At 44.2% G+C, this 25,885-nt stretch overlaps 2 protein-coding genes across 16 annotated transcripts in view; one reads left to right on the forward strand and one right to left on the reverse strand.

The window, feature by feature from the left end:
* Positions 1-6,362, forward strand: part of NSUN7 (NOP2/Sun RNA methyltransferase family member 7) — a 56,186-nt gene extending 49,824 nt beyond the window's left edge. Inside the window, exons 11-12 of the mRNA XM_010384659.2 lie at positions 3,444-3,567; positions 4,691-6,362. Coding sequence (XP_010382961.2) covers positions 3,444-3,567; positions 4,691-5,320 — 754 coding nt within the window. The 3' untranslated portion in view covers positions 5,321-6,362. The remainder of the gene's footprint in view (positions 1-3,443; positions 3,568-4,690) is intronic.
* A 2,631-nt stretch (positions 6,363-8,993) lies between these two features.
* The window catches only part of APBB2 (amyloid beta precursor protein binding family B member 2), a 427,787-nt gene continuing 410,895 nt past the window's right edge, over positions 8,994-25,885 (reverse strand). For all 15 annotated transcript variants that reach the window (XM_010384702.2, XM_010384687.2, XM_010384677.2 and 12 more), the window contains 5 exons: positions 24,403-24,490; positions 23,124-23,207; positions 20,884-20,999; positions 19,110-19,289; positions 8,994-12,939 (listed from right to left, as the gene is read on the reverse strand). In XM_010384702.2, the coding sequence (XP_010383004.1) occupies positions 12,772-12,939; positions 19,110-19,289; positions 20,884-20,999; positions 23,124-23,207; positions 24,403-24,490 (636 nt within the window). In that variant the 3' untranslated portion in view covers positions 8,994-12,771. The remainder of the gene's footprint in view (positions 12,940-19,109; positions 19,290-20,883; positions 21,000-23,123; positions 23,208-24,402; positions 24,491-25,885) is intronic.

The following is a 25,885-nucleotide window of genomic DNA, read 5'->3' on the forward strand; positions in this document are numbered from 1 at the left end:
ATATGATATGAGTTAGGAGTCCAAATTCCTTCTTTGCATGTGGCCATCCAGTTCTCCCAGCAACGTTTGTGGAAAAGATTATTCTCTCCTATTGAATGGTCTTGGCACCCTTGTTGAAAATCAGTTAATCCCAGCCTGGGCAACATAGAGAGACCCTATCTCCACAAAAAATCAGCCAGGTGTGGTGGTGCCTACCTGTAGTCCCAGCTACTCAGGAGGTCAAGGCTGTGACTGGGAGACAGAGCAAGAGCCTGTCTAAAACAAAAAGAAAGAAAATAGAAAACCCACTAATCATAGATGCGTGGGCTTATTTCTGGACTCTCATTCTATTCTCATTCTATCCATTGATTTATATGTCTATACTTAAGCCAATAGCACAATAACAGGTTTTCAAAATCACTAATGGGGCCGGGCGCTGTGGCTCACGCCTGTAATCCCAGCACTTTGGGAGGCCGAGGTGGGCGGATCACCTGAGGTCAGGAGTTCGAGACCAACCTGGCCAACATGGTGAAACCCCATCTCTACTGAAAATACAAAAATTATCTGGGCGTGGTGTCAGGCGCCTGTAATCCCAGCTACTCGGGAGGCTGAGGCAGGAGAATCGCTTGAACCCGGGAGGTGGAGGTTGCAGTGAGCCGAGATCATGCCATTTCACTCCAGCCTGGGCGACAGAGGGAGACTCTGTCTCAAAAAAAGAAAAAAAGAAATCACTAATGGATGCCTAGTTTTATGAAAAGCCTTTGCAGCATTTAATGATATGATCAGATGTTATTTCTCATCTGACATTTTAACATGGTGGTGAATTAGTCTTTTCTAATAGTGAACAGTCTTTGAGCCTGAGGTCTAGGTTGTGTTCTGTGTTTTGATTTTCTGTTACCTCGTAAGAGTGGAGGGCAGGAAGGTGAGCAGTGCATGAGAGGTCTTAGTGTGCACACACCAGAGTACATGCTTCTCTGGTCTTAGTACTCATTATGATCATCAGTATCTGCATATGCCTGGTTTCTGATGGTTAATTTGCTCACCTGGTCTCTATTGTTTCAGGATCCTATTATTTTCATTGCAGTCAGTGAGCCCAGTTATGTCACTGCATCCCCTACTGTCAGCCCTGGCTTGCAGAGGAAAGCCACTACCAAACCTCTCAGTGCTGTGGTGCCCCTCTCACCAGGCCATTCCTTGTTGCTTGATAGTGGGTGTACTTTTGGGATCCTCCTCTCAATATAGCCTTCTGGCCGGTTTTCCAGCCTTAATAGTGTTATCCATGGTAGCGAGCTCACTTCTCCGTCCTCTTGTTCCTTCTTCCACTGCTTGCCATCTGCAGCCTGGCATTGCTTCCTCGCCTAGTGTGAACCATTGTGTGTTCGTTTTCTATTTAAGAAATTACCTCAAACTTAGTGGCTAAAAACATCTATTAATTAGCTCACATAAGTCAGATATGTCTGGTATGGCACAGCCAGGTTCTCTGCTCAGGATATGAGCTAGGCTGAATTCTTTGGAGGCTCTGGAAACAGTGTACTTCCAAACCCATGCTTGTGTTTGCAGGACTGAGGTCCTCGTCTCCTTGCTGCTGTCACTCGACTGCTCTCCACGCCTAGAGGCCACTTTCATTCCTTGTCCAAAGACTCCCCCATCTGTGCACCTGCAGTAGCTGTTATAGCATCTTGTGTTTTGAATCTCTGACTTCTTCCATGTCTGACCTCTAGACCCTGATTTCAAAGGTCATTTGATTAGGTCAGATCCACCCAGATGGTATCCCTATCTTCAGGGTAACTAACGTGGGACCTATCCTACATCTGCAAATCCCGTTTGTCATGTGTGTTAGTTTCCTGGGCTGCTGAAAGAAATTCCTCCAAATTTGGTGGCTTATAACAACAAACATTTATTCTGTCAAAGTTCCGGAGGCTGGGAGTCCTAAACCAAGGCATTGGCAAGGTACTAGCCAGGTGGATTCCTCCTGGGGCCTGTGCTGGAGAGGCCTGTCCCCTGCGCTCGCCCAGCTTGTGGTGGTTGCTGGCTGTCTTTGGTGTTCTTTGGCTTGTAGCTGTGTCACATGGACACTATTATTATTATTATTGAGATGGAGTCTTTCTCTGTCACCCAGGCTGGAGTACAGTGGTGTGATCTCAGCTAACTGCAACCACCACCTCCTGAGTTCAAATGATTCTCCTGCCTCAGACTCCCAAGTAGCTGAGATTAAAGGTGCCTGCCACCACGCCTGGCTAATTTTTGTGTTTTTGAGCCAGAATTTCGCTCTTGTCGCCCAGGCCGGAGTGCAATGGTGCAATCGTGGCTTGAACCTCCCAGGTTCAAGCAATTCTCTTGTCTCAGCCTCCTGAGTAGCTGGGATTACAGGCGTCTGCCACCACACCCAGCTAATTTTTGCATTTTTAGCAGAGACAGGGTTTCACCATGTTGGCCCGGCTTGTCTCGAACTCCTGACCTCAGGTGACCCATCCACTTGCCTCAGCATCCCAAAGTGCTGGGATTACACGTGTGACCCACCATACCTGGCCGAAGTTTTGTATTTTTAGTAGAGACGGGGTTTCACCATGTTGGCCAGGCTGGTCTCGAACTCCTGGCCTCAAGTGATTTGCCTGCCTCAGTCTCCCAAAGTGCTGGGATTATGGGCATGAGCCACGGCACCCAGCCAGGATGCAATGATTAATAAAAGATTTCCTGATAGTTTAATTCATATAGAATAGTGTTTAATTGCTTTGACTTATTATTAAATATATTTTAATAATATAAGCCTGGAAATAGAATCATTTATTATTCATGAATGAACCACTTACTAAGAAATGATAAATTCAATATTAAACATAAAAACCAAAAATTTCATTTTAAATCTATTCATGATTTGAGATTTTTCTTACACAGTCTTTGTTATATACTTTCTTGAACACTATATAACTCATCTATTAATCCTCAAAAAGTGACTGGGAAGAAGAATGTAATTAAAGTGATAGGCTATATTTTTATATTGTAATTGTGCAAAAAGTAACCAAAAGAAAATATTTTCTCCTTTGTATTTTGAAAATGGTAGAAATAAAGGCAATTTTGGATAACTTTGTGATTAATGTACATATTTACCTGCTTTGATAATGGAAACCTCTTACTAACATATTAATTACTTTGGGAAGGTCAGCTTTTAGTTTGTTAAAAATTTGTTATTCTTGGCATAGTTGGTTAAAGATGGAGAATCTGGGATTTATAATAAATTATGAACTAATATAAAATATTAGAGCTTTTAACTTATAATAGTATTTAGGGAAAGAATTGTGTTCTTGATTGGAAGAACAATGCTTCAGAATTGTGTTCTTGATTGGAATTTCTGTTTAAATGATTAGTAAAGTATACTAGAAAAAAATGTAGCTGCAATTTACTTTCTTCCTCTCTTGGCAAAGAAGCCATTCTAACTGCTGAATGCTTGTTCCCGTCTGCTGCAGGCTTAGTCCTCCTGTTCTTCCACTGTGCTCCTTAAAGGAAATTCAATTGTCTACTGATAAATTTTTTAGAATGGAACCATCTGAAATTACCAATGGTTGTTTTCTTTCTGTTTTAACAAGGGAGGTAAGGAAAAAAAAAATCCTAATCCATGTCATACTTTGGAATTAAACTACAAAGCCTCATAAGAGTAAGCCAGAAACTGTGCACATTCTGTAAAGATGTGTTTGCATTTCATAAACAGCTAAAGGGCAGCAGCAAGAATGACTGCTGTGTGGCAAATAAGCCCTGTTCTTTTTTTTTTTTTTTTTTTTTGAGACGGAGCCTTGCTTTGTAGCCAAGGCTGGAGTATAGTGGCGTGATCTCGGCTCACTGCAACCTCTGTCTCCTGGGTTCAAGCAATTCTCTGACTCAGCCTCAACCAAGTAGCTGGGATTACAGGCACCTGCCACCACACCTGGCTAATTTTTATATTTTTAGTAGAGATGGGGTTTCACCATGTTGGCCAGGCTGATCTTTAACTTCTGACTGAACTCGTGATCCACCCGCCTCGGCCTCCCAGAGTGCTGGGATTACAGGTGTGAGCCACCGCGCCCGGCCAGCCCTGTTCGTTATACTTCCCCAGAGTGTTCCTCTTCTGCCTGGCTGCCACCCCCACCTCCCCAAGCATTTTGTCAACATCTAATGCATCTTCCCTCATATGTAAGAAATAAGCAGCCAAGTGTGGGGGCTCATGCCTGTAATCCCAGCACTTTGGGAGGCTGAGGTGGGTGGATCACCTGAGGTCAGGAGTTCGAGACCAGCCTGGCCAGCATGGTGAAACTCCTACTAAAAATAAAAAAATCAGCTGGGCGTGGTGGCGCATGCCTATAATCCCAGCTACTCAGGAGGCTGAGGCAGGAGAATTGCTTGAACTTGGAGGTGGAGGTTGCAGTGAGCTGAGATCGCACCAGGCTGGGCAACAAAGCGAGACTCCATCTCAAAACAAAACAAAACAAAAAAACAACCCCCCCCCCCCCCGTGATTCTTTTTTTCTATCAGGTATCAGGTTCATAAATGGGGAAGTTTATGTTTTTGTTTTTGGCATTTTCTGAGGCTTATGAGACTGGGGACTAAGGCCTAAAAACTACTTATTTCTTTTAGTATAATAAAGAGAGTCTTTTTATTTTTACTGATACATTGATAAATATTTGCAAGAGACACAATAATAGCTAACTCCCACATTTAGTAAGTGCTTCTTTAATTGCAGCGGGACCCTTCTGAGACAGTGTCTGTGAAAGATGTTTTGGCCCGAGCTGCAGCCAAGGGTCTGCTGGATGGGATTGAGTTGGGTAAATCATCAAAACGGGAGAAGAAGAAGAAAAAATCAAAAACATCATTGACAAAAGCTGCCACTGCTGATAATGGCATCCAAATGAAGATTGCTGAGTTCCTGAATCGAGAAACTAAAGCCAGTGCTAATCTATCAGAGACTGTAACAAAACCACCTCTTCCCCAGAAAAATACTGCTCAAGTGGGGGCTTCCTCACAGACCAGAAAACACAAGCTGGCCCCTCATCCTGCAGTGCCTACATTTATGAAGAACACTTGTCCCTCCAGACCGCATGAACGGCAGACACACTTCATAAGACCTCGGCCAGAAGACAGAATGGTTGCTCTGAAACCCATCGAGATTGTTCTGCCTCCAGTCTTTATGCCATTTTCAAGTCCCCAAGGGATCAGATCTTGGATGCCAACTCAACATTTGTACTGTCATTGGGTTGCCCCCAAGGCACTTGTGCCCACCTGCCTTCCCACACCTTCACTATCCAGAAAAGGGGAAAAGCCTAAAGATGACACACGTTCCTCCCTACTCAGGCCTCCTAGGCGATGGCTTTGATTGTCTTGTTTTTTTATAGGGGCCAAAGAGCAGTTGATTTTTTTTTTCAAAGTCTAGTACTTTTCTGAAGGTTCCACATCTCTACACAAGGTATTCTTTCTTTTGGTCACTTAAGGATCTTCTAAGATATTAGTTTCAGAGATATTCAGACAAGTGAGAAACAATAATGTAGGAGTCAGCAAAGCAGAATTCAGAGACTTCAACCGATCAGTGCTGCTCTGAGAGGATCCAGTTAGAGACTCAGTGTCAGCTGTCAGAACTTATCTCACTCCTGTGAACTTTCAGGCTGGACTTAAAGCTGCCAAGTTTCTCCTGCAGGGAAGGAAACACTGCTTCCTTTCAGCAGGCAGCTCATTAGAAAGCCGAACAGGCAAGCGATCCCGGCCTCTCCCGCCAGCTGACTGCTCTTCAGCATCCATGCAGTTGGAGTCGTGACTTTCTCAATCACGATCAAGGGTGATTTTTTTCTTAAATATCAAGCTGTTCTTTGAACAGGGAGTGACATGAGTTTTTGTAACGTGACTGAAGTTGAGTTTAAGTAGGAAGCGCAGGAAGTTCCCAAGTGCCAGGTGTGTGTAGCTCAGAGACGCTTTTACATGAGGTGTCTCTCACTGGGGGAGCTTCCAGGATCGTGAATAGACTGGACACAATCATCTCTCCCTTCCTATATGTCAAGCACTGTTATAAAAAAAAGACTGTGAGCAAATTTCCACCTAAATATTAATAATTCTGAAGAGGCAAAACTGTTGAATGCAAGTGATACCTACTGTTGAAGTAACCCATACATTTTTGATTCTCTTCAAAGATCAGGCGATACAACAAAATCTACAAGTCATTTCAAACAACACACAGGAATCAAACTTTGGTAAATCATTTCTGATGCACAATTAAATATATTGTAGCACTCTTAATTATATGAAATGTCGATTCATCTTGAATGTATTATCAATTGCCTACCAAGAATTGGTATGGTTAGCATTTCTGGGTCTACTGATTTTTCATCATGGCAACAGAAATTGTCATTAAATAGAATAAGATACAACTACATATCTTATTGTTTAAAAACATTCATAGACATAGTCATAAAGTTTGAATTTAAAGTTTTGTAATTCAGTTGTATAGAAATGTTATGTAAATTCCTAAAATGCTCAATTCAGGTGGCATGGTTTTTAGAATATTACCCTCTTCAAGATGAATATTTAGGTCTATTTCAGCTCTGATATTCTATTTTAACTTTCTTACTTGAAATGAGGACTAAAAGAGAATGGTGAATTTTATTATAGCGGTAATAAATTTTCTTTTAGCTTAGATTTACATTTATCAGTAAAACTTGTCAGTGGGCTGGGTGCAGTGGCTCACATCTGTAATCTCAGCAGTTTGGGAGGCTGAGGTGGGCAGACCACTTGAGCCTGGAGTTCCACACCAGCCTGGGCAATGTGGTGAAACCCCCAAACCCCATCTCTACAAAAACCACAAAAATTAGCTGGATGTGGTGGGACATGCCTGTAGTCCCAGCTACTTAGGAGGCTGAGGTAGGAGGATTGCTTGAGCCCAAGAGGCGCAGGTTGCAGTGAGCCAAACTTGCCCCAGTGCACGCCAGCCTGGGCAACAGTGAGACCTTGCCTAAAAAAAAAAAAAAAGTGTCAGTGAAGAAAGAAAACAAGACTTCTTATACTTGAACCAGGCTTATATTTTAAATTCCCACAGAATTCTTCACGTTAATTATCACTCTTGAAAAGTACAGAAAGATATAAAATGCTCAGCTTATTTTGCTGATTTTGAAAATGAAACACTATCTTCTTGCCCTGAAATTATAGCACGTGGCTCATCCTCTTACCCATCCAGATTTCTATCTGGGTTAGAGTAGTCCATGCCTCAAGGAAGGCGGTGCAGCTTAATTTAAAATTGTTCAGCAAAGAATCCCATTATATATCACAAGAATCCCTTATCCTTTCTGGCCCTCCCCGATACCAGACTGAAAAGTATTCCATTGTCCAGAAGTAACAGGTCTGAGGTTTTTATTTTCAAGTGTATTTTCTGTGATGTTAGGGCTCATTGTTATGGAATAGTTTAGGATAATTTTCTCATCTCTACAGTAGCATGTGATTGAAGTCACAATTTGTTGCCACTTACACTGAGTATCTCCCAACATGCAATTTGGCACTAAATTATTTTTCTCTTTAGAAGTATATGAAGATTCTGAATTAAACCATTCATTAATTACACTGCGGTTTTCTTCTTTGACAACCTTCTATGAAGGACAGGATCAATTATTTAAATGCTTTGGTGGAGTGAAAAGCGAAAGGTACTTTGGATAAAAGCAGTATGAGGCCGGACATGATGGATCACGTACTTTGGGAGGCTGGGGTGAGCAGATCACCTGAGCTCAGGAGATCGAGACCAGCCTGGCCGACATGACGAAACCTTGTCTCTACTAAAAATATACAAATTGGCCGGGCGTGGTGGTGCACACCTGTAGTCCCAGCTACTCGGGAGACTGAGGCATGAGAATTGCTTGAACTTGGGAGGTGGAGGTTGCGGTGAGCCGAAATTGCACCACTGCACTCCAGCCTGGGCGACAGAGTGAGAGACTCTGTCTGGAAAAAAAAAAAAAAAAAGGCAATATGAGAGAATTCTAATGAATATTGATTATGCTGACACATTTCACTTGGCATTTTACATTCTTGGACTTTAAAGTGCTGCAAAATTATAAATAATGAAATTACTGGTATTCAGATACTCCAATAGCAAATTTATATTTTTAATCTGAAATTATTTACCACCATATAATGCTTGAAACTGTAATGAAATTTTATTCTTTTTTACTGCCTAGAGAGAAACCACTGGGGAAGTGCAAGATGAACAAAAAGCGGGGACATACTTTAAATTCTATTTATCTGCCTTCCTGTGCCTAACAGTTGAGCTAAATCAGATTCAACTGATTTTTCTAGTTACCTTTCATTTTGGATTTAGTGTGTGTACATTTCTTTTTTTTTTTTTTTTTTTTTGAGACGGAGTCTCACTCTGTCGCCCAGGCTGGAGTGCAGTGGCACCATCTCGGCTCACCGTAAGCTCCGCCTCCTGGGTTCAGGCCATTCTCCTGCCTCAGCCTCCTGAGTAGCTGGGACTACAGGCGCCCGCCACCACGCCCGGCTAAGTTTTTTTGTATTTTTCAGTAGAGACGGGGTTTTACTGTTAGTCAGGATGGTCTTGATCTCCTGGCCTTTTGATCCACCCACCTCGGCCTCTCAAAGTGCTGGGATTACAGGCGTGAGCCACCGTGCCTGGCCAGTGTGTGTACACTTCTATTCTTTATTCTTTGAAGTCAGGTTATTAAAGGAAGTGATAAACTTCTTTGTGCTGAAATATCACAATCCTAGAAAGACCGCTTACAAAAGACTCAAGTTGGTGACTAAATAGGCTTCTGTGTCCAGAAGGCCAGCTGGCCTTCCTGATCACCAAATAAGCACGGGGTAATTCCTCAAAATTAAAGTTATTTCCTAGTTCTTACCAGGCAGAAATATGTAGTAACTAATCAAAGCAAAATGCTCCATTACTAAAGTGATTTCTAAGAAGTGTGAGGTAAGAATAATTTAAAAATAACTAGAGACACTAAATTTCTATTTCTATTCCTTGTATATGTGACTAAGATGCCAGATAAATGAGCCAAACGTTTTATGCAGCTAAATTTATTCTCACAACAAATTACATTTAAATGTGTAAAAGTGGTCAACAGGAACAGGGGCGTAAAGGAAAACAAAGCGTTCTTTCACAGGAAGCAAGCTGCTCCGGAGGCCAGGGACTACCGCTCGCGTTGACACCGTGTGAGTGGGTATCTTTGCCCTGAAGCTGAAATTAAACTTTCTACTGGCCATGCGGCACACGTTAGATGTGTATTAGGTTAAGCGTGGCCAACTAGAGAGCGAAGGGGCTTGTTAGTTAAATTGTGCTAATATCAGTTAGGAAAATGCTTGTCATGTTATGGCGAAATCTTGAGTTTGGGTTGCAATGCCTGGGACACGAACGGGCCATACAAAAGAAGGAAAGCTCTGGGGCTTCCAGGCAATGGCCTTGTGTCAAGTCATCTTACAAGTGCCCATCCTGAAATCATAAAGTGGATTTAAAAAGAAGTAGCAGTGCCAGTTTATCACCAAGAACTTATTTTAATGGAAATGGGTCTAGTGTCCCTTCATGCAACAAGACAGACGAACAAAAAACAATGGTCCTAATTAGCTATGAGTGATCTTATATCCAGGTGGAAACAAAGGGCATGTGGACATGTATATATCTCTTAGGTGAAATCACACATGTTGTGAAGGGTAGAAAAACGAAGCACCAAGCAGTGCTTTAGTCTGCAAAGGAAAGTTTTTAGCCATAGGCGTGTTGGCTAGTCATTCCCCTTGACACTGCGAAGGAGCAGATGTATGAGGTGGCAAGTCTGTGTCTATCTAGCTGCTTTTAAAAAATAAAAGGAACTTTAAGCATTTTGCCTTTTCTTCTACATATCCCAATAGAAATGTGACTACAAATCATTACAAAACCACTTTTTAGGCAATGTATAGTTCACTGAGATTACTTAGATCTGGATATACTGGGAGATAATATCCAGGAAAGATAATACATTAACACGATAATGCAGTATATTTCAGTAAAAATAGAATAAATAAAATAAAAATATTTAAGCTGTATTTAACAGGTTAATTAAAAATATGGTAAGACATACAAGGCATCGTGAACATGGCTGCCTGTTTACCGAATCACAGATCTAAAGAATGCATAGATAGATAACTGAAGTGTCACTAAGATATCAGGTAAAACATTGGCATCCTTTCACAGACAAATACACACATACTTTCATACATACTTTTTGGCCATGGCAGAAAGTGTCTGAACATACTGTTTAACATAATTTTACAAAATTAATTTGTATTTACCATACAATGCCATTTTCAAAACAAAACATCTGCAGTAAAGTTTTCAATATGTTATGTAAAGGCTATCATTCATCTTAATGCATCCTATAATTGCATATATAAATCAGTTTGCTACTTAAAGCTAGCTCAGAATTCTTGATGTTGAAAACAAGCAAATGTATGCCTTAAAAAATGAAGAGGGGGTTCTGATAGAGATTTCCAATATAAAAGTGAGTAATTTGTTTAGAATTTTGAAATTTATCACACTAAAACGTTTCACTACAGAGACCATGATGAAAGATCACTGTAAATGATTTCTGAACAGCTTTTCAAAGGGCACAGCAAGGATTTTCTTAATGCAGTGATTTCTTATGATGGCAATGGTTACTTCAGATCAGTAGTACTGGTGAAATGTAGATTGCATTTCTAAAGTAGCATAGTTTTGTCATAACATTAGGGTGCTAAGACAATTCCAGTCCCCCTGCCCCCCACCCCTCATGAATTCTGAAGGAATGGCTGGTAGAAAAGCCACCCACTCATTCCATCATGATCTCTGGTGGCTAAGTACCATGAGTTAGGAATGTCTCTACCACAAGTAGCATCTGGAAAATCTCGTAGATGGAACAGGCTGTGAATGTAGAATCCTGTCCTCTACAACACGTTTGAGGCACACTGTAGGAAAACAGTCTTGGACTTAGAGAGGACAATGGCATCATCATTAATACCACTGCGTAGGGAATTTGGACATCTTTCTCCCACTCGTATAGGGAATTCTAAGATTGCCTGACAATAGATCTTTCCATACCTGCTCTTCTTAGTATATGCCAAGTCATTCTGGAAAGGCTCTTCCTGACAGATACGGAGGCAGCATAACACAGCAAGAATGGGGTCCTAGTCCTGGTTATCTCATGAACTTTGGTGAGATCTTAGGCCAGTGGGTTTAGCCTCTTGGTACTTCATATTTTTACTTCTAAAGTGTATTTAGTGCCTTCTCTACCTTGTAAGGCTCAAATGTGGTAAGAATGTGGAAACCACTTAGACAACTACATAGCAGTGTATAAACATAAAGCATTGCTTTTATAACTGGATGTTGTAAATGTTAATTTTAACATTAAAAAGAAGTAAACAAGACTAATATTGAAATTGATCGCCTTAGCAACTTCCTTTTAAAACGACAATGTCAACAAGAGTCTAAATCTGTATGTCTTTACAGCTAAGTTTCTCATCTACATAAAAAGGAGCAGGAAAATGCTATTTTTGGGAAACTTGTTAAATAGTCCATTATTTCTATGTAGACTTTGCTCAGATATGAAAATTTCAAATCTTCAAAGTAAAAATGGAAAAAACATAAATTTAAAAATGTATCTAGTTGAGTCCAACAAATTCTAATATTAAATACATAAATTCAAGGAAAGGTTCAACCTAATGTAATTTGTTGCCATAGAGACAATAAATGATGGACAGACAGCTTTCTGGGCAAAAAGCATCAGAGGGGGATTGAGCTGGATGCAGAATTCCAGCAGAACCTTTACCTCTAGCACATGGACTAGCCAAAATAACACGGTGGTAGAAATCGAAAATAATCGTGCATGATGGAAATATCAATGATATTTCCTCAACTTCAAATTGCATATCAGCTAATTCTCCAACTAAGGATGAAAGGCTGATGAGGAGTATTTCATCTTAATGTTTATGTAGAGAATGGCCATAGTGAACTATAATTCTCTAGCTGCACCGTACAACATAAGGCAGAAGTTTAAAATATGTCCCACCCAAAATGCATTATGATTTTATTAATCTCTTTTAAAAATAATCAGTTTGAAAACCATCTGAAAAGAAAAGCTATGTTTTGTTCGATTTTAATTCCTCAAATTTAGTTTTTCATCAATTTTGAAGTTTCACTTTTTCCAACATCCCACAAACAGCTGTAGACATGAAATGGTGTCCATGTGTCAAAGAGCTTGTCAAGGAAAGCTGCCAGTTGGTTTCTATACTGATGCCAACAGCCAATTTTGTCAACCAACAGGTTCAATTTTATGAAAAATTAAAACACAAACTCGCCATCCTATTTTTACAGCAATTCAATGGTATCTGCTATGCAGTGCCTACTCCAATGTGGATAACAGGGCAAAGTGCAGTAGGACTTAAAGGTTGCTTGTGACAGATCCAGCCAAGAAGACAGTGAAACTAACTCACGCATCATTCACTCCAAGGACGCAGCATTAGTTCACTAGGAGGGGTGTGGCCAATTCTTCTCTCTGTATGTGTGAAGTAATGTTCACAATATTTACAATAAGAAAAAGACCTTCCACTGCGCATGATGTAACTTACAGCAAAAAAAATTATTCATGCTTCTTTTCATATCACATGATGGTGGCAAGACGAGAGAACATGCTTGTCTAACACTGCTTGGTTAAGGGTAAATTCTCTGAAGACAAAGCATCAGCAACTGGATGGAAGGTCAGATGGCGGAGTTCATTTTCTTTAGTGTAGCTAGTCAATTTTCAGGTAAATAGCCGAGTCGTTTCGCATGTGCAGCTATGGCGTCTCGGTGACGGGGCGTTTCTGTTTCAAAGTGTCAATGAGGGATAAGACCCCTCGTTTTACGTTGGTTGTGACTCTTCTGGTCACCGAGTCCGCTGGCGGCGGAGGTGGTCGAACTTTCAGAGAAGGCGGCCTGGCTACCAAGCACTTCTGATATCGTAACTGAAATAAAACAAAACGTGTTTTAAGGTAATTAATGACATATTATTTCTTCTTCTTTAATATGACTTTAAGTCATCGCCCATACATTGACTCCCAAAGGTTAATGACCTAGTTCCTGAACATAAATCCAAGAGTTATTTTTTTCTATATGTGAGTGCTTTAAATTCTCCTAAAATATTAGGCTCAACAAAGGGGTTTTGGCTTTTGGCACCCTTCCATCCATTTCCACCCTCCACGTGTCCTCTATATTGATAGTCCGCAACGAATACACCTCACAGTCAATGAGCTAATGAAACCAGAAAGCATTGGGAGAGAGTGTGTTACATTTTTCATCAGAGACATACAGATCTAGGTGGGTACTCATGGTGCACTGACAGCACAGTAGAAAGGGCATAGTTTGAATCTAAGGTCTATCACTTGTGAACCCCAGGCAAATTATTAAATCTCTCTGAGCCTCAGTTTCTTCAACTGTAAAATGGCTGAAGAAGGTACTGTTTAGAGAGGGTGTTATGATTAAATAAGGAATGCTGGTAATGCTTGAGGAACACCTGAAATAGGCCTACCAACACAGAAGGCATTCAAAAACGTTTGTTTCCTTCCCTATTTCCTGTTTTAATTAAAAAGATGAGGTATTAAGATTTCGGGATACATTTTACATGCAAGTCTAAATCTGTATGGATTAATTTTTAAAAATCCATTAGCACTGGCACAAGCGATAATTCCTGTTCTTCAGAAATATAACAATGTAGTCCACCTGGTTTTGCATAATGGGAAGGTAAGTAATTCTTTAAGATTAGATAAAAAGTTTTTTTTTTTTTTTTTTTTGAGACGGAGTCTTGCTCTGCCACCCAGGCTGGAGTGCAGTGGCCGGATCTCAGCTCACTGCAAGCTCCGCCTCCCGGGTTTACGCCATTCTCCTGCCTCAGCCTCCCGAGTAGCTGGGACTACAGGCGCCCGCCTCGTCGCCCGGCTAGTTTTTTGTATTTTTAAGTAGAGACAGGGTTTCACCGTATTAGCCAGGATGGTCTCGATCTCCTGACCTCGTGATCCGCCCGTCTCGGCCTCCCAAAGTGCTGGGATTACAGGCTTGAGCCACCGCGCCTGGCCAAGATTAGATAAAAAGTTAAAATTTATCAAAAAAATTTTTTTTGTCATCCAAACGTTTAAAAATACAGTTGACCTGGCCAGTCATGGTGTTTCACTCCTGTAATCCCAGCAATTGGGGAGGCCCAGGGAGGCAGATCACTTGGGCCCAGGAGTTTGAGACCAACCCGGGGGACATGGTGAAACCCTGTGTCTACAGAAAATACAAAAATTAGCCAGGTGTGGTGGCACACGCCTGTGGTTCCAACTGCTTGGGAGGCTGAGGTGGGAGGATTGCTTCAGCCTGGGAGGTCAAAGCTGCAGTGAGCTGTGAGTGTGGCCACTTCTCTCCAGCCTGGGCGACGGAGTGAACCCTGTCTCAAACAAATAATGAAAATACAATACAGCTGATCTTTGAACAACAGAGTTTGAACTGTGCAGGTCCACTTATATGAGGATTTTTTTCAACCAAACACAGATTGAAAATAGTATTCCCGGTATGCAAAACCCAATTATTCACAGGGCAGACTTTTCTTATGCGTGGGTTCTGCAGGACCTGAATATGCAGGATTCTGGCGTACTCAGAGGTCCTAGAACCAATCCCCTATGTATACCAAGGCAGGACTGGCATTCTATGGCTTTTTAAAAAAAATCAACTTAAATATTAACAGGCTTTTTAGTAATGGAACAGGCTCATGTCCCTGTAAGAAGCAAGACTCTGGGGGAAGGATACAGTACAGTGTTCTATCATACCTTTTAGGCCACAAAACCACCCCTTTCAAATCAATCATATGAAAAACGATGATCGATTACATGTCTCCTCTGTATAAGGTATCTTACTAGGCCCACATCACAACTCAAACCACACACATCTAAAGCACGGATTTATACATGGCAACATGGGACTCTGGACTTGGAATTTCAAACCGGAGCCACACACATGCACTGTGAATCAAAGCCGCACCTAAGTGTTGGATTTCATAAAGGATCCCTCTCTGTTCTAAATTTTGCCAAAATGTCTTCTGTTGGGCCTATACCACACAGCTGTAAAATATGCCTAAGAATTAAGTAGATTCAAAAGAATGTTAGTGTCAATAAATATTCACATGGTATAAATTCCCATATGGATCTTTCACATGGAGAATCATGCAGATTTGAACCAAGAAGAAAGCCCCTGAGCCAGAAACACTGGATTCAGAGCGGGCGGAAGGGAAGAACGGTTTGATTTTACTAGTATGCCTTATACTAGATTGGCTGAGCTGTGTCCACTCGTTGCAGTGTTACAATTAAAATAGGAAGCAAATGAGTAAACGTTGTTTCCAAGAGGGAAAATGAATCTGAGAATCAGAAAACCAGCTGTAGCCAAGAGATAAAGCTCATTGTCGTTATCACTTAAAACGTATAATTAAGTCTGAAAGCCATTCATTTTATGACTAAAACCATCTGCTATGATCTGTTTCAACTTCATAAAATACCAAAATAGTTGTCATCCATTTTCCCTTGGCTGAAATCTCCTATTTTCTATTTTCTTCACAGATCTCCTTTATTTCATCAACTCCCTGCACCTGGTCAGCAGGTTCACCTGACTCCTCTACTGTCCCTGCTCCCCTGAACCCAGCCCTGCTCCTGCATATTCAGGGTGTCTGAGTTAGAATCCTGGCCCCACAGTTCTTGGGGGAAGTTAGCCACTCTCACAGAGGATGGTGTAAGTGTGACACCAGACAACAAGCGTCTAACGCCAGCCTTCCCTTCTCCCTCCTTCCTGCTCTATTTCAAATGATAAAGGTCAAGTGGCTCTTTTCTGTGCCCTACCTTTCCCATCTGGTCTCCCACCTCATCCTTTTAACATTTTTGTTAGACATAGGGCCGTTCTGTGTTGCCCAGGCTGGACCTGAACTCCTGGGCTCAAGGGGTCCTCTCACCTCAGCCTCCCGAGTAGCTGGAATTACAGGTGCAAACTTTCCCTTCATTCATAACCTCACAATGTGCTGTATGGGGGAGTTGGGGGCGGTTAGAGAACTCCCTTCCCTTCCCTAAGCTCCATCCATTCTTGGTTCTCAGCATCTTCTGGACTATCCCAAAGTAAAAGGTCTCTAACTAATTCAGACGTGAAGTCCCTCCCCTTGGCTTTTTTTTTGTTTTTTTGAGACAGGGTCTCACTTTTTTGCCCAGGCTGAAGTGCAGTGGTACAACCTCAGCTCACTGCAACCTCTGCCCCCAGGTTCAAGCAATCCTCCCACCTCAGCCTCCCTGAGTAACTGAGTCGACAGGTGCATGCCACCACACCCGGCTAATTTTTGTATTTTTTGGTAGAGACGGGTTTCACCATGTTGGCCAGTCTGGTCTCAACCTCCTGACCTCAAGTGATCCACCCGCCTCAGTCTCCCAAAGTATTGGGATTACAGGAGTGAGCTACTGCACCTCAACCTCCTCGGTTCTTTATCTACCACCATTTTCCACAAAAGAAAACCTAGCTGGGCATGGTGGTGCTCCCCTGTCGTTCCAGGGAGGAGTTCAAGACCTATCTGGGGAATACAGCAAGACTCCATCTCTTAAAAAAAAAGCGGGGAGGGGCAGGCCTCTCCTGTCCTGAAATAAACACATGAACAAACCCTCCAATGCTACCCGCCCTTCAAGCTCCCCCTCACTGGCAAACTTTGTAAGTTATCTGCTTTTAGGGCCTCCATGTCTTTTTCTTCCCAGTGACTTCTCAATCCAGCACAGTCTCATACTCATTTTTCTTGTTTATTTTTTTGAGACAGGGTCTCGCTGTCACCCAGGCTGGACTGCAGTGGTGCCATCACAGCTCACTGCAGCCTGGATCTTCTGGGTTTGAGCCATGCTCCCACCTTAGCCTCCTCAGAAGCTGGGACTACAGGCACGTGGCACCGGCTGAAAGTGAAGATCCTCATACTTTTATTTACAGCACTTTCTACACTGTAACAGAGTTTGGGTTTCTGTGTCTCCCCCACTAAACCTGAGCTCTACAATGCAAGGATTGTATCTCAGTCATGCTGAATGCCCCAGATTTCAGCCCGTAAGTGTGAGGCTGAATTAAATGAAGCACAGGGGCTTCACATGCAGCAGTTCTCCCCCAACCAGGCAGCTGGGCGCCTCTCAAAGCCTCTGCTCCTGTTTGTTCCCAACGCTGCTCTCCTGGCGTGGACACTCCTCCTCTCTCCCATCTGCAGAAGGTAACTGGCCTCCTGCCTTATCGCCACCTCAGCCTTGTTCCTCCAACCTATCCTTTACTTTGTCGTCTTCTTTTTTTTTGCTGGATACTCTTCTAAAATCTAAATACAGGCTGAGTGCGGTGGCTCACACCTGTAATCCCAGCACTTTGGGAGGCTGAGGTGGGTGGATCACCTGAGGTCAGGAGTTTGAGACCAGCCTGGCCAACATGGTGAAGCCCTGTCTCTACTAAAAATATAAAAAATTAGTCGAGCCGGGCACGGTGGCTCAAGCCTGTAATCCCAGCACTTTGGGAGGCCGAGACGGGCGGATCACGAGGTCAGGAGATCGAGACCATCCTGGCTAACACGGTGAAACCTCGTCTCTACTAAAAATACAAAAACTAGCCGGGTGAGGTGGCGGGCGCCTGTAGTCCCAGCTACTCGGGGGGCTGAGACAGGAGAATGGCGTAAATCCGGGAGGCGGAGCTTGCAGTGAGCTGACATCCGGCCACTGCACTCCAGCCCGGGCGACAGAGCGAGACTCCGCCTCAAAAAAAAAAAAAAAAAAAAAAATTAGTTGGGCATGGTGGTGGGTACTTGTCTTCCCAGCTACTTGGGAGGCTGAGGCAGGAGAATCACTTGAACCCAGGAGGTGAAGGTTGCAGTGAGCTGAGATCGCGCCACTGTACTCCAGCCTGGGCAACAAGAGCAAAACTTCATCTCAATAAATAAATAAATAATAAAATCTAAATACAATCAATTCAATCCCCAGTTTAGCAATCCCTGCTGAAGAAAATCAGCCTCCACACACCATCCTAAGCCCACCACGATCCGGACCGCACCTCCTTCCACTCGGGCCCAGCACCCAACCTGCTGCTGCTAGAACACACCTGCCCATAGGCTCTGGTGCCCACACTCATACAGCACCCTCATTTTTTTCTGAGATGGGTTTCCCTCTCGTTGCCTAGGCTGGAGTACAATGGCGTGATCTCGGCTCACTGCAGCCTCTGTCTCCCAGGTTCAAGTGATTCTCCTGCCTCAGCCTCCTGAGTAGCTGGGATTACAGGGATGCACCACCATGCTGGCTAATTTTGTATTTTTAGCAGAGACAGGGCTTCTACATTTGGTCAGGTTGGTCTCGAACTTCCGACCTCAAGTGATCCGCCTGCCTCATACTCCCAAAGTGCTGGGATTACAGGCGTGAGCCACTGCGCCCAGCCCAGTTCCCTCATTTTTATTTGCAGTGTCTGGCATAAGAGGGGCACAAAGGACATATGATGGAGGAATAATGAGGTGTTCTTGTTTGTTTCCAAGTATCCATGTGGTGTAAAGAGCCCTGGCTTTGTCACCTGGCAGACTTGGGGCTGAATCCAGGCTCGGCTCTGTCACCGACAAGCCCTGGGGCCCATTCTCTAACTTCTCTGAGTCTCTATTTTCTCATAAATAAAACAGAACTAACAACTACCTAACAGAGTTGTCATGAGGACTGAGTTAATCGATATAAATAAAATGTATAAGAACAGTGTACAGAAACCAATCACTGGAAATAAAAGTCATTCAATGTATTGATTTTTAAAGTGCTGAATTGAATCCAAACAGTACCAACTCATGCATGACCAACATTTCACGTATGAAATTGATCTGGGATCAAGGATTGACAGTCGTCAAGCTGGTGGTTGTGAAGCTCGTCGGAGCCTCTATCTGGCCCCACTTCTTTCAGGAGTCCTGGCCTTTTGAGATGTAATCTGTTTATCAAAACTGATTCTGGCCCTAGGAATGACAGCATTATAAAGTAAAGCATTACTTTAGGGATAGGGTTTTTTTCATTTCCGTGAGTGATTCTGCTCTAATGCATGGCACATTAGAGATGAGCAGAGGCGGGAGGGCTCAACACCCTGTACCAGGATTACTCACCATGCAGGCGGCCTGCACGGCCTCAGACACGTTACCAGCATTAGGCTCGCACCAGAAAACATGGCACTCAAAGCGCTGGTTCCCCGTGTCCATGATGAAGGCAAATGTGTGGACATCCTTCCCGACACCCATGAAGGACAGGAATCGCACACGACATTCCACTAAGACTTCCTCTTCATTCTGCAGGAGACATTATGCGGCATCCAATCAGGAGGTGCCAGGATCAAGCTGAGAGTGGCAGCACATAGGAACTGACATTCAGAAAGCATAGCCAGGCCGAATTCAGAAAGGACCTGTGTTTTTCTTGAAAGGCGGAACCTTGCCAAAGGTCTGAAGAGGCCCTCACTGCGTGGCTACCCTGTTCTGGAGGTCATGCTTGCTCTCAACTGCACTGCTGTCATGGGGCTGTGATGTGCGTCCCATTCTCCATTATGCCATGTGCCTGTGAGTTCACTGTCAGGAGCAGCAATGCCATCTACACTTGTTACATCCAGCCCAATACAGGACACCCGGTGGCCCAAAACCCATTTGCCCAAGTAAACCCCCAGAGCACCAGAAAAAAGGGATTCACGGTATCTTTCTTCGTCCAGTGATTCTTACCCAAACTAAACAACACATTGAATCACATTTCCATCTAAAACCATATAAAACAAAAAGCTACCAAATCAACAAAAAGTTGTCAGATTGTTTTTTTCTTTTCTTTCTGGCAAACTGGTGTCCATCTGGGATCCATATGAGGCAGCGTAAAGAAATGTTCAGAATTCTTTCTTAACATGTGGGGATGAACACCACATCCTTTGCAAGAACCATATGCAATTTCTGAATTAATAAACACATCCAAAATGTTGACTTTTGGATCATTAACATCTTGACTTATTAAATATTCATGCTGGTGCCTTGGGAGTGTTTAATGAGCAAAGTACGCTAGTGTGAGAGGTTGGGAAGTTTTCTCAGGAGGAAGGAGGCTGTGGTGGAGATCTGGGTAAGGGTCAGGTAGGCAGAGGGTGGAGCGTGGAGGGTGTGGTGCTTGCGATGATGCTGGAGTGTGGAAGGGCGGGACCTGCTTGAAGAGCGGAGGAGAGCTCAGCGTGCCAGCTGGAGGCAGGCAATGAGCACCCTGCTCCTCTCTCCAGGGTGAACCGGGCTGCTGTGGAGCAGGCTGATGACTGGTGGTCTTTCCATGGCAGGTGCTTCACAGAGGCAGAATAGAAAAGTGGGCTCGAGTCTGGGCCAGACTGCCTGGATTTGAGTCCTGATCCCATTGCTTCCAACTGTGTGACGCTGGGCAAATGACTGAGCCTCTCTATGCTTCAATGTCTTCAACCACAAAACTGGGATAATTTGGGCTGAGGCTAATGTGGCCTCTCTCAAGACAGCCAGTAGCTCCTTCTGCTACCGAGAGAGTCACAGGGCTCTCCCGAATGGAAGCATCTTCTGCTTCCCAGCCCCAGATCACACAGCCCAGGCAACACTGGCGCCCTGAGAATGAGCGACTGCTAGCCTCACACTGTCACCTCTAGCAAACAGCTTGTCTCTGAGGCACATGAGGAAGACAGAATCAGGAGCACCAGAAGAGAAGTTTCTCAGACCACAGGAAAACAGGTATGCACAGATTTAGACCCAGACAAAGGGCCAAATCTTTCAAATGCAGGCCATCTTAATCAACGACGCACAGCTCCAGCCTTGACTGTGTTCCCAAGTTCCACAGAAAACCACTGTATCTTATACTCACTGTAACCCAGACATGCCAATGTCATCACAGATTCCTTCTCACCTTTTCACTGATGACAGTCACAGTGGCATCGGCCACATTCATGTTCACTGACAGCCAATCCTCCTTGTTGGATGAGGTCATGAGATTTTCTATGGCACTATTCAGAATGTCCATTCCTAGGGACACAAAAGGATAATTTAAAGTGTCCTAAAGCCACTTACCACACTCAAATGTGGGCCCAAATCACCAATAACAGCTACACCCAGACTGATCTTTTTTAATAAAAGACAGGACACTTCATTCTCATGTTTGCGCAATAGGAATGAAATACCAGCTTTTGGCCGGGCGTAGTGGCTCGTGCCTGTAATCTCAGCCCTTTGGGAGGCTGAGGCAGGGTCATTTGAGGTCAGGAGTTCCAGACCAGCCTGGCCAACACAGTGAAACACTGTCTCTACTAAAAATACAAAAATTAGCCGGACATGCTTGCTTGAACCCAGGAGGCGGCGGTTGCAGTGAGCTGAGATCGCGCCACTGCACTCCAGCCTGGGCAAATGAGTGAGACTCTGTCAAAAAAAAAAAAGAAAGAAAAGGAAAGAAAGACAGACAGAAAGACCAGCCGTTTCAGTAGGAAAGGAGAGTCAGGAGAAGCTCTGGGCACCTGGTGCTGACACGCTGGCTACATAAGCAGACCACGGCCCGTCAGCCTCTCCCCACCCTCGCTGTTTCTTGGCTCCTTTACAGTGGATCCCCTGCTTCAGAGGGGCCCTTTTGCCGGCTGCTCCCAGTTTTTCTGGGGGATAGGGGTGGGAGTGACAACTTTCTGGAGGTATCATTCACACGCAATTCACTCATGTAATGTGTACAATCCAATGGATTTTAGTACATTCAGAGAGTGCAACCATCAGCATCAATTTTTTTTTGAGACAGGGTGTCACTCTGTCACCCAGGCTGGAGTGCAGTGGTATGATCACGGCTCGCTGCAGCCTCGACCTCCCAGGCTCAGGTGATCTTCCCACCTCAGCCTCCAGAGTAGCTGGGACTACAGGTATGTGCCACCATGCCCAGCTAATTTTTAAATTTTTTTTTTTTTTTTTGTAGAGATGAGGTTTTGCCATGCTGTCTGGGCTGGTCTTGAACTTCTGGGCTCAAGCAATCCACCTGCCCTGGCTTCCCAAAGTGCCGAGATTACAGGTGTGAGCCACCATGCTGGACCTACCGTAATCAATTTGAGAACATTTCATCACCCTAAAGAGAAACCCCATACCTGGCAGGGGTCATTCTCCATTTCCCCCCGCCCCCCAGCCTCTAGCCCAAGGCAACCCTTACCTACTTTCTGACTCTAGAGATCTGCCTATTGTGGACGTTTCGTCTGAACGGAATCACACAGTATGCAGTCTTTTGGGACTGACTTCTCTCATAGCATGTTTTCAGGCTTCATCCATATATGCTATAGCACACTTCAGTCCTTCACTCCTTTGTCCCGCCAAACAAAACTCCACTGTATGGAAGCACCGCCTGTTATTTATCTAACTGTCAGTGGATTTGTCAGGACATTTGGGTTGTTTCGCTTTTTGACTCTCATCAATAATTCTGCTGTGAACATTTGCATACACGTTTTTGTTCATTTCTCTTGGGTCTATGCCTAGGAACTGAGCTGCTGGTTCTAAGGTAACTATGTTTCACCTTCTGAAGAATGCCAGACTGTTTTCCAAAGCAGCTGCACCATCTTACAGCCCCCCCGGCCGTGTATGTGGCTTGCGATTTCTCCACAGCCTTTTTTAACCCTGGTGAAGGCTCCATCTCCCAGTCTCCTTTTGGTTTGGTATAGCCCAGCAACTACATTCTGCCACCGGCAAGTGAGCTGAATGCTGTGTGTGCCACTACTGTGTCACTCCTTGACAGCGTGAAGCCTCCGCAGCCCTCTCTCCTGGCCCACCAGCTGACGAGACACGAAGCAGGTGCCCCGGCCTCAGAGACGGAGGCCTCGTTTCACAGCAGCAGAGCTCTTCCACGGCCCTGGGTCACACAGCTCTAGACTTCTGGGTAAACAGGAAATCCATGTCTGTATTGCTAAAGTCCTGTATGCTGAGGATGGCAGGTCAAAGCAGCAGGGCCTGTCTCTCTACTGATCTTTTGATCGGAACCGTTTATGTTCTCTGGCAGGTGACAGGGTGACAGCTTGATTCAAGACAAGGCACGAGAGTAAACAGCCGACCTCACCCTCCTTGGAGGGAGGGCGAACGCCTCCTGTGAGCTCCCGCACACTTGCAAAGTGGAAAGACAGTAAACGATTCACATACCGACTGGTTTGTCTACAGGTAGCATGCCCAGGTACTGCACGTGGAACTTCTGCACCAGCTCAGTCTTTGGTGTTGGAAAATCTACTATAGGGAACAAAAGCAACATATCTTTCTCAGTGGTTCCAACACACATGTACACAACAGCCATAGCTCTGCATCCTCAGAATGCTCAGGACACCCCCTGTGCCACAACGCCCTATGTTTCTGGATAGGAATGTAGCAACTATTCTACAAGAGCAGCATTACTCCAGAGAGTGGGGCTCTGTCAAAGTCTTGTTCAACTTTCAAGACAGGAATGCATTTGAAAGCAGGAGGTGGCATCTCTGTGTTAAAGCTGCTACTGTCTCTTTGATGTATATTAAATAGCAGCTTTTGGTGTCCTATTTAATGAGGTGTGGCTGATGCCCACAGAAAATGCAATCTCAAAGGGCACAACCAGAGACATAGGAAAATGACTGAGTTCCCTCAGTACTCAACTCCTGTTTTCTTTTTCTTTTTTGTTTTTAGAGACAGATTCTTGTTCTGTTGTCCAGGCTGGAGTGCAATGGTGCGGTCTCGGCTCACTGCAACCTTCACCTGCTGGGTTCTAGCAATTCTCCTGCCTCAGCCTCCCGAGTAGCTGGTACTACAGGTGCATGCCGTCACACCCGGCTAAGTTTTTGCATTTTGGTAGAGACAGGGTTTCACTGTGTTGCAGAGGCTGGTCTCGAACTCCTAAGCTAGGGCAATCCACCCGCCTCAGCCTCCCAAAGTGCTGGGATTACAGACATGAGCCACTACGCCTGGCCCATGTTTTCTGTTTTTAAGATTAGTCAAGTATAGTAGTGGGAAGGGGAGAAAGAGGAGGACGAGGAGGTTGATCTGTAACTGGCTGAACCATCAACTGTGGTAACTCACTACCTTCAGACCAGCCCAACCCACGTGTTTTTAAACTAGCCGGGGTCCTTACCCCAGGTTGCACATGAGTTATAATAGGAAGATAGTATTCTTAGAACAAAGAACATAAAATACAAAACAAAATGAAAACAAAGGCAAAAACTAAAGACAATATTCTTTAATCTTGTCCTATAACAACAAAACTCATTCTGGCTTTGTGCCTAACCCTAGTGATGCAAAATCAACTCTGTGCCTCTGTGGGGCCCAGCGTGCGGGCTCAAACTGTGCTGAGCTGAGTGTGCTCTTTAAGGAGACTTGAAATACCAGAGAACCATGTGAGAGCCTTCAGTCCTGGACTGGGGGGACAGGGCCATAATGAAGACAGGAGGTGCCGCTGACTTACCTTGCAAAGGGACGTCAAGGTTCGCATTGGCCCTTTCCTGTAAGGAGCTGCAGGCCAGGGCTTTGGCATTCTTCCGTTCAGCCATAATCTAAGGGGGAAAAAGCACAGCTTTGGAGTGTGGGTTCAAGCCCCCATGTCTTCAGCTATTCCAGCCAGTAAAGTGTCTAGGTTGATTTCACTTCCAAGTTAGATCAGCTTTAGTCTACTGCCTGAAATTCCACCCTGTATCTCTGGGCTACATGTTTTGTGGAGGAATTCTGCTAATTTTCTCTGGGGATGATAGGTGAAAAACTATTCCTCAGAGTAGCAGTCCCCTCATTGCTTGGAATGGACTTTTTCCATTCACCAGGCTCCCACCTCTACTAGAAACAACTCAAACGAGTCTCCCTGGTCTTGCATGGACCCTGCCGGCCCACAGTGGCCAGTGGCAGCCACAACAATGGCTTCTTCCAGTGATTCCAAATGCCACCCTTTGAAGACAGAGTACATGGGTTCAAACTGCACCTCTGCCACTTACTAGCTGTGTGACCTCGACCTTGGGCAAGTGACCTGACCTCCTGTGTCTCAACTGCACATGGAGGTGATAATAGTATTTGTCTCAGACGGTAGTTCTGAGGATCACGAGTGGGTGTGTAAGCACAGGGAAGGCCAGACAGCATAAGTGCTCAGAAATGTTCCCTGCTGACATGCTTTGGCTGTGTCCTCACCCAAATCTCATCTTGAATTGTAGCTCCCTTAATCCCAATGTGTTATGGGAGGGACGTGGTGGAGATAACTGAATCATAGGGGCAGTTTCCCCCGTACTGTTCTTGTGGTGGTAAGTCCCATGAGAGCTGATGATTTTATCAGGGGTTTCCCCTTTCACTTGGCTCTGATTCTCTCTTGCCTGCTGCCATGTAAGACTTGCCTTTCACCTTCCACCATGATTGCGAGGCCTCACCAGCCACATGGAACTGAGAGTTCATAAAACTTCTTTTTCTTTATAAATTACCCAGTCTTGGGTATGTCTTTATTAGCAGCGTGAAAACAGACAAATGCACCTGCCATTTCTGCTGTTATTCTCAAACTGCTCTAAATTGCTTCTCTTCTGTAAAGGACACCGATGCCTGCGTTACTTAAGAGTAAAGCACTTTATACTCCTGTTCTCTACCAGTTACATACGGTGCTGTGGGTTTAGGGACTGAAAGAAGCCCACCCTTCAGTGACCTCAAAAGTAACTTGGATCTTCATTCCCAGACTAAGTTTTCCATTCCAAGTGGATTGAAAGTCATTTCCACTGCAGACCTCCACTCTGCCTATCTCCAGATCTGCGCCCGGGGCAGCGAGCAAGATGGCTGCTGACGAGAATAAAATCAAGTGTTTCCTGTACGCTTATTCTGTGCCAGGCCATGTTCTGGGGGCTTTATGCCACAATATAAGTTCCATAAGGGCAAGGACTTTTTTTATTTTTCTGTTTTGGTCATTGTTCTCTCCCCAGTGCCTT

Source organism: Rhinopithecus roxellana, chromosome 2 (assembly GCF_007565055.1).
Source record: "Rhinopithecus roxellana isolate Shanxi Qingling chromosome 2, ASM756505v1, whole genome shotgun sequence".
In the NCBI taxonomy this organism is placed as follows: domain Eukaryota; kingdom Metazoa; phylum Chordata; class Mammalia; order Primates; family Cercopithecidae; genus Rhinopithecus; species Rhinopithecus roxellana.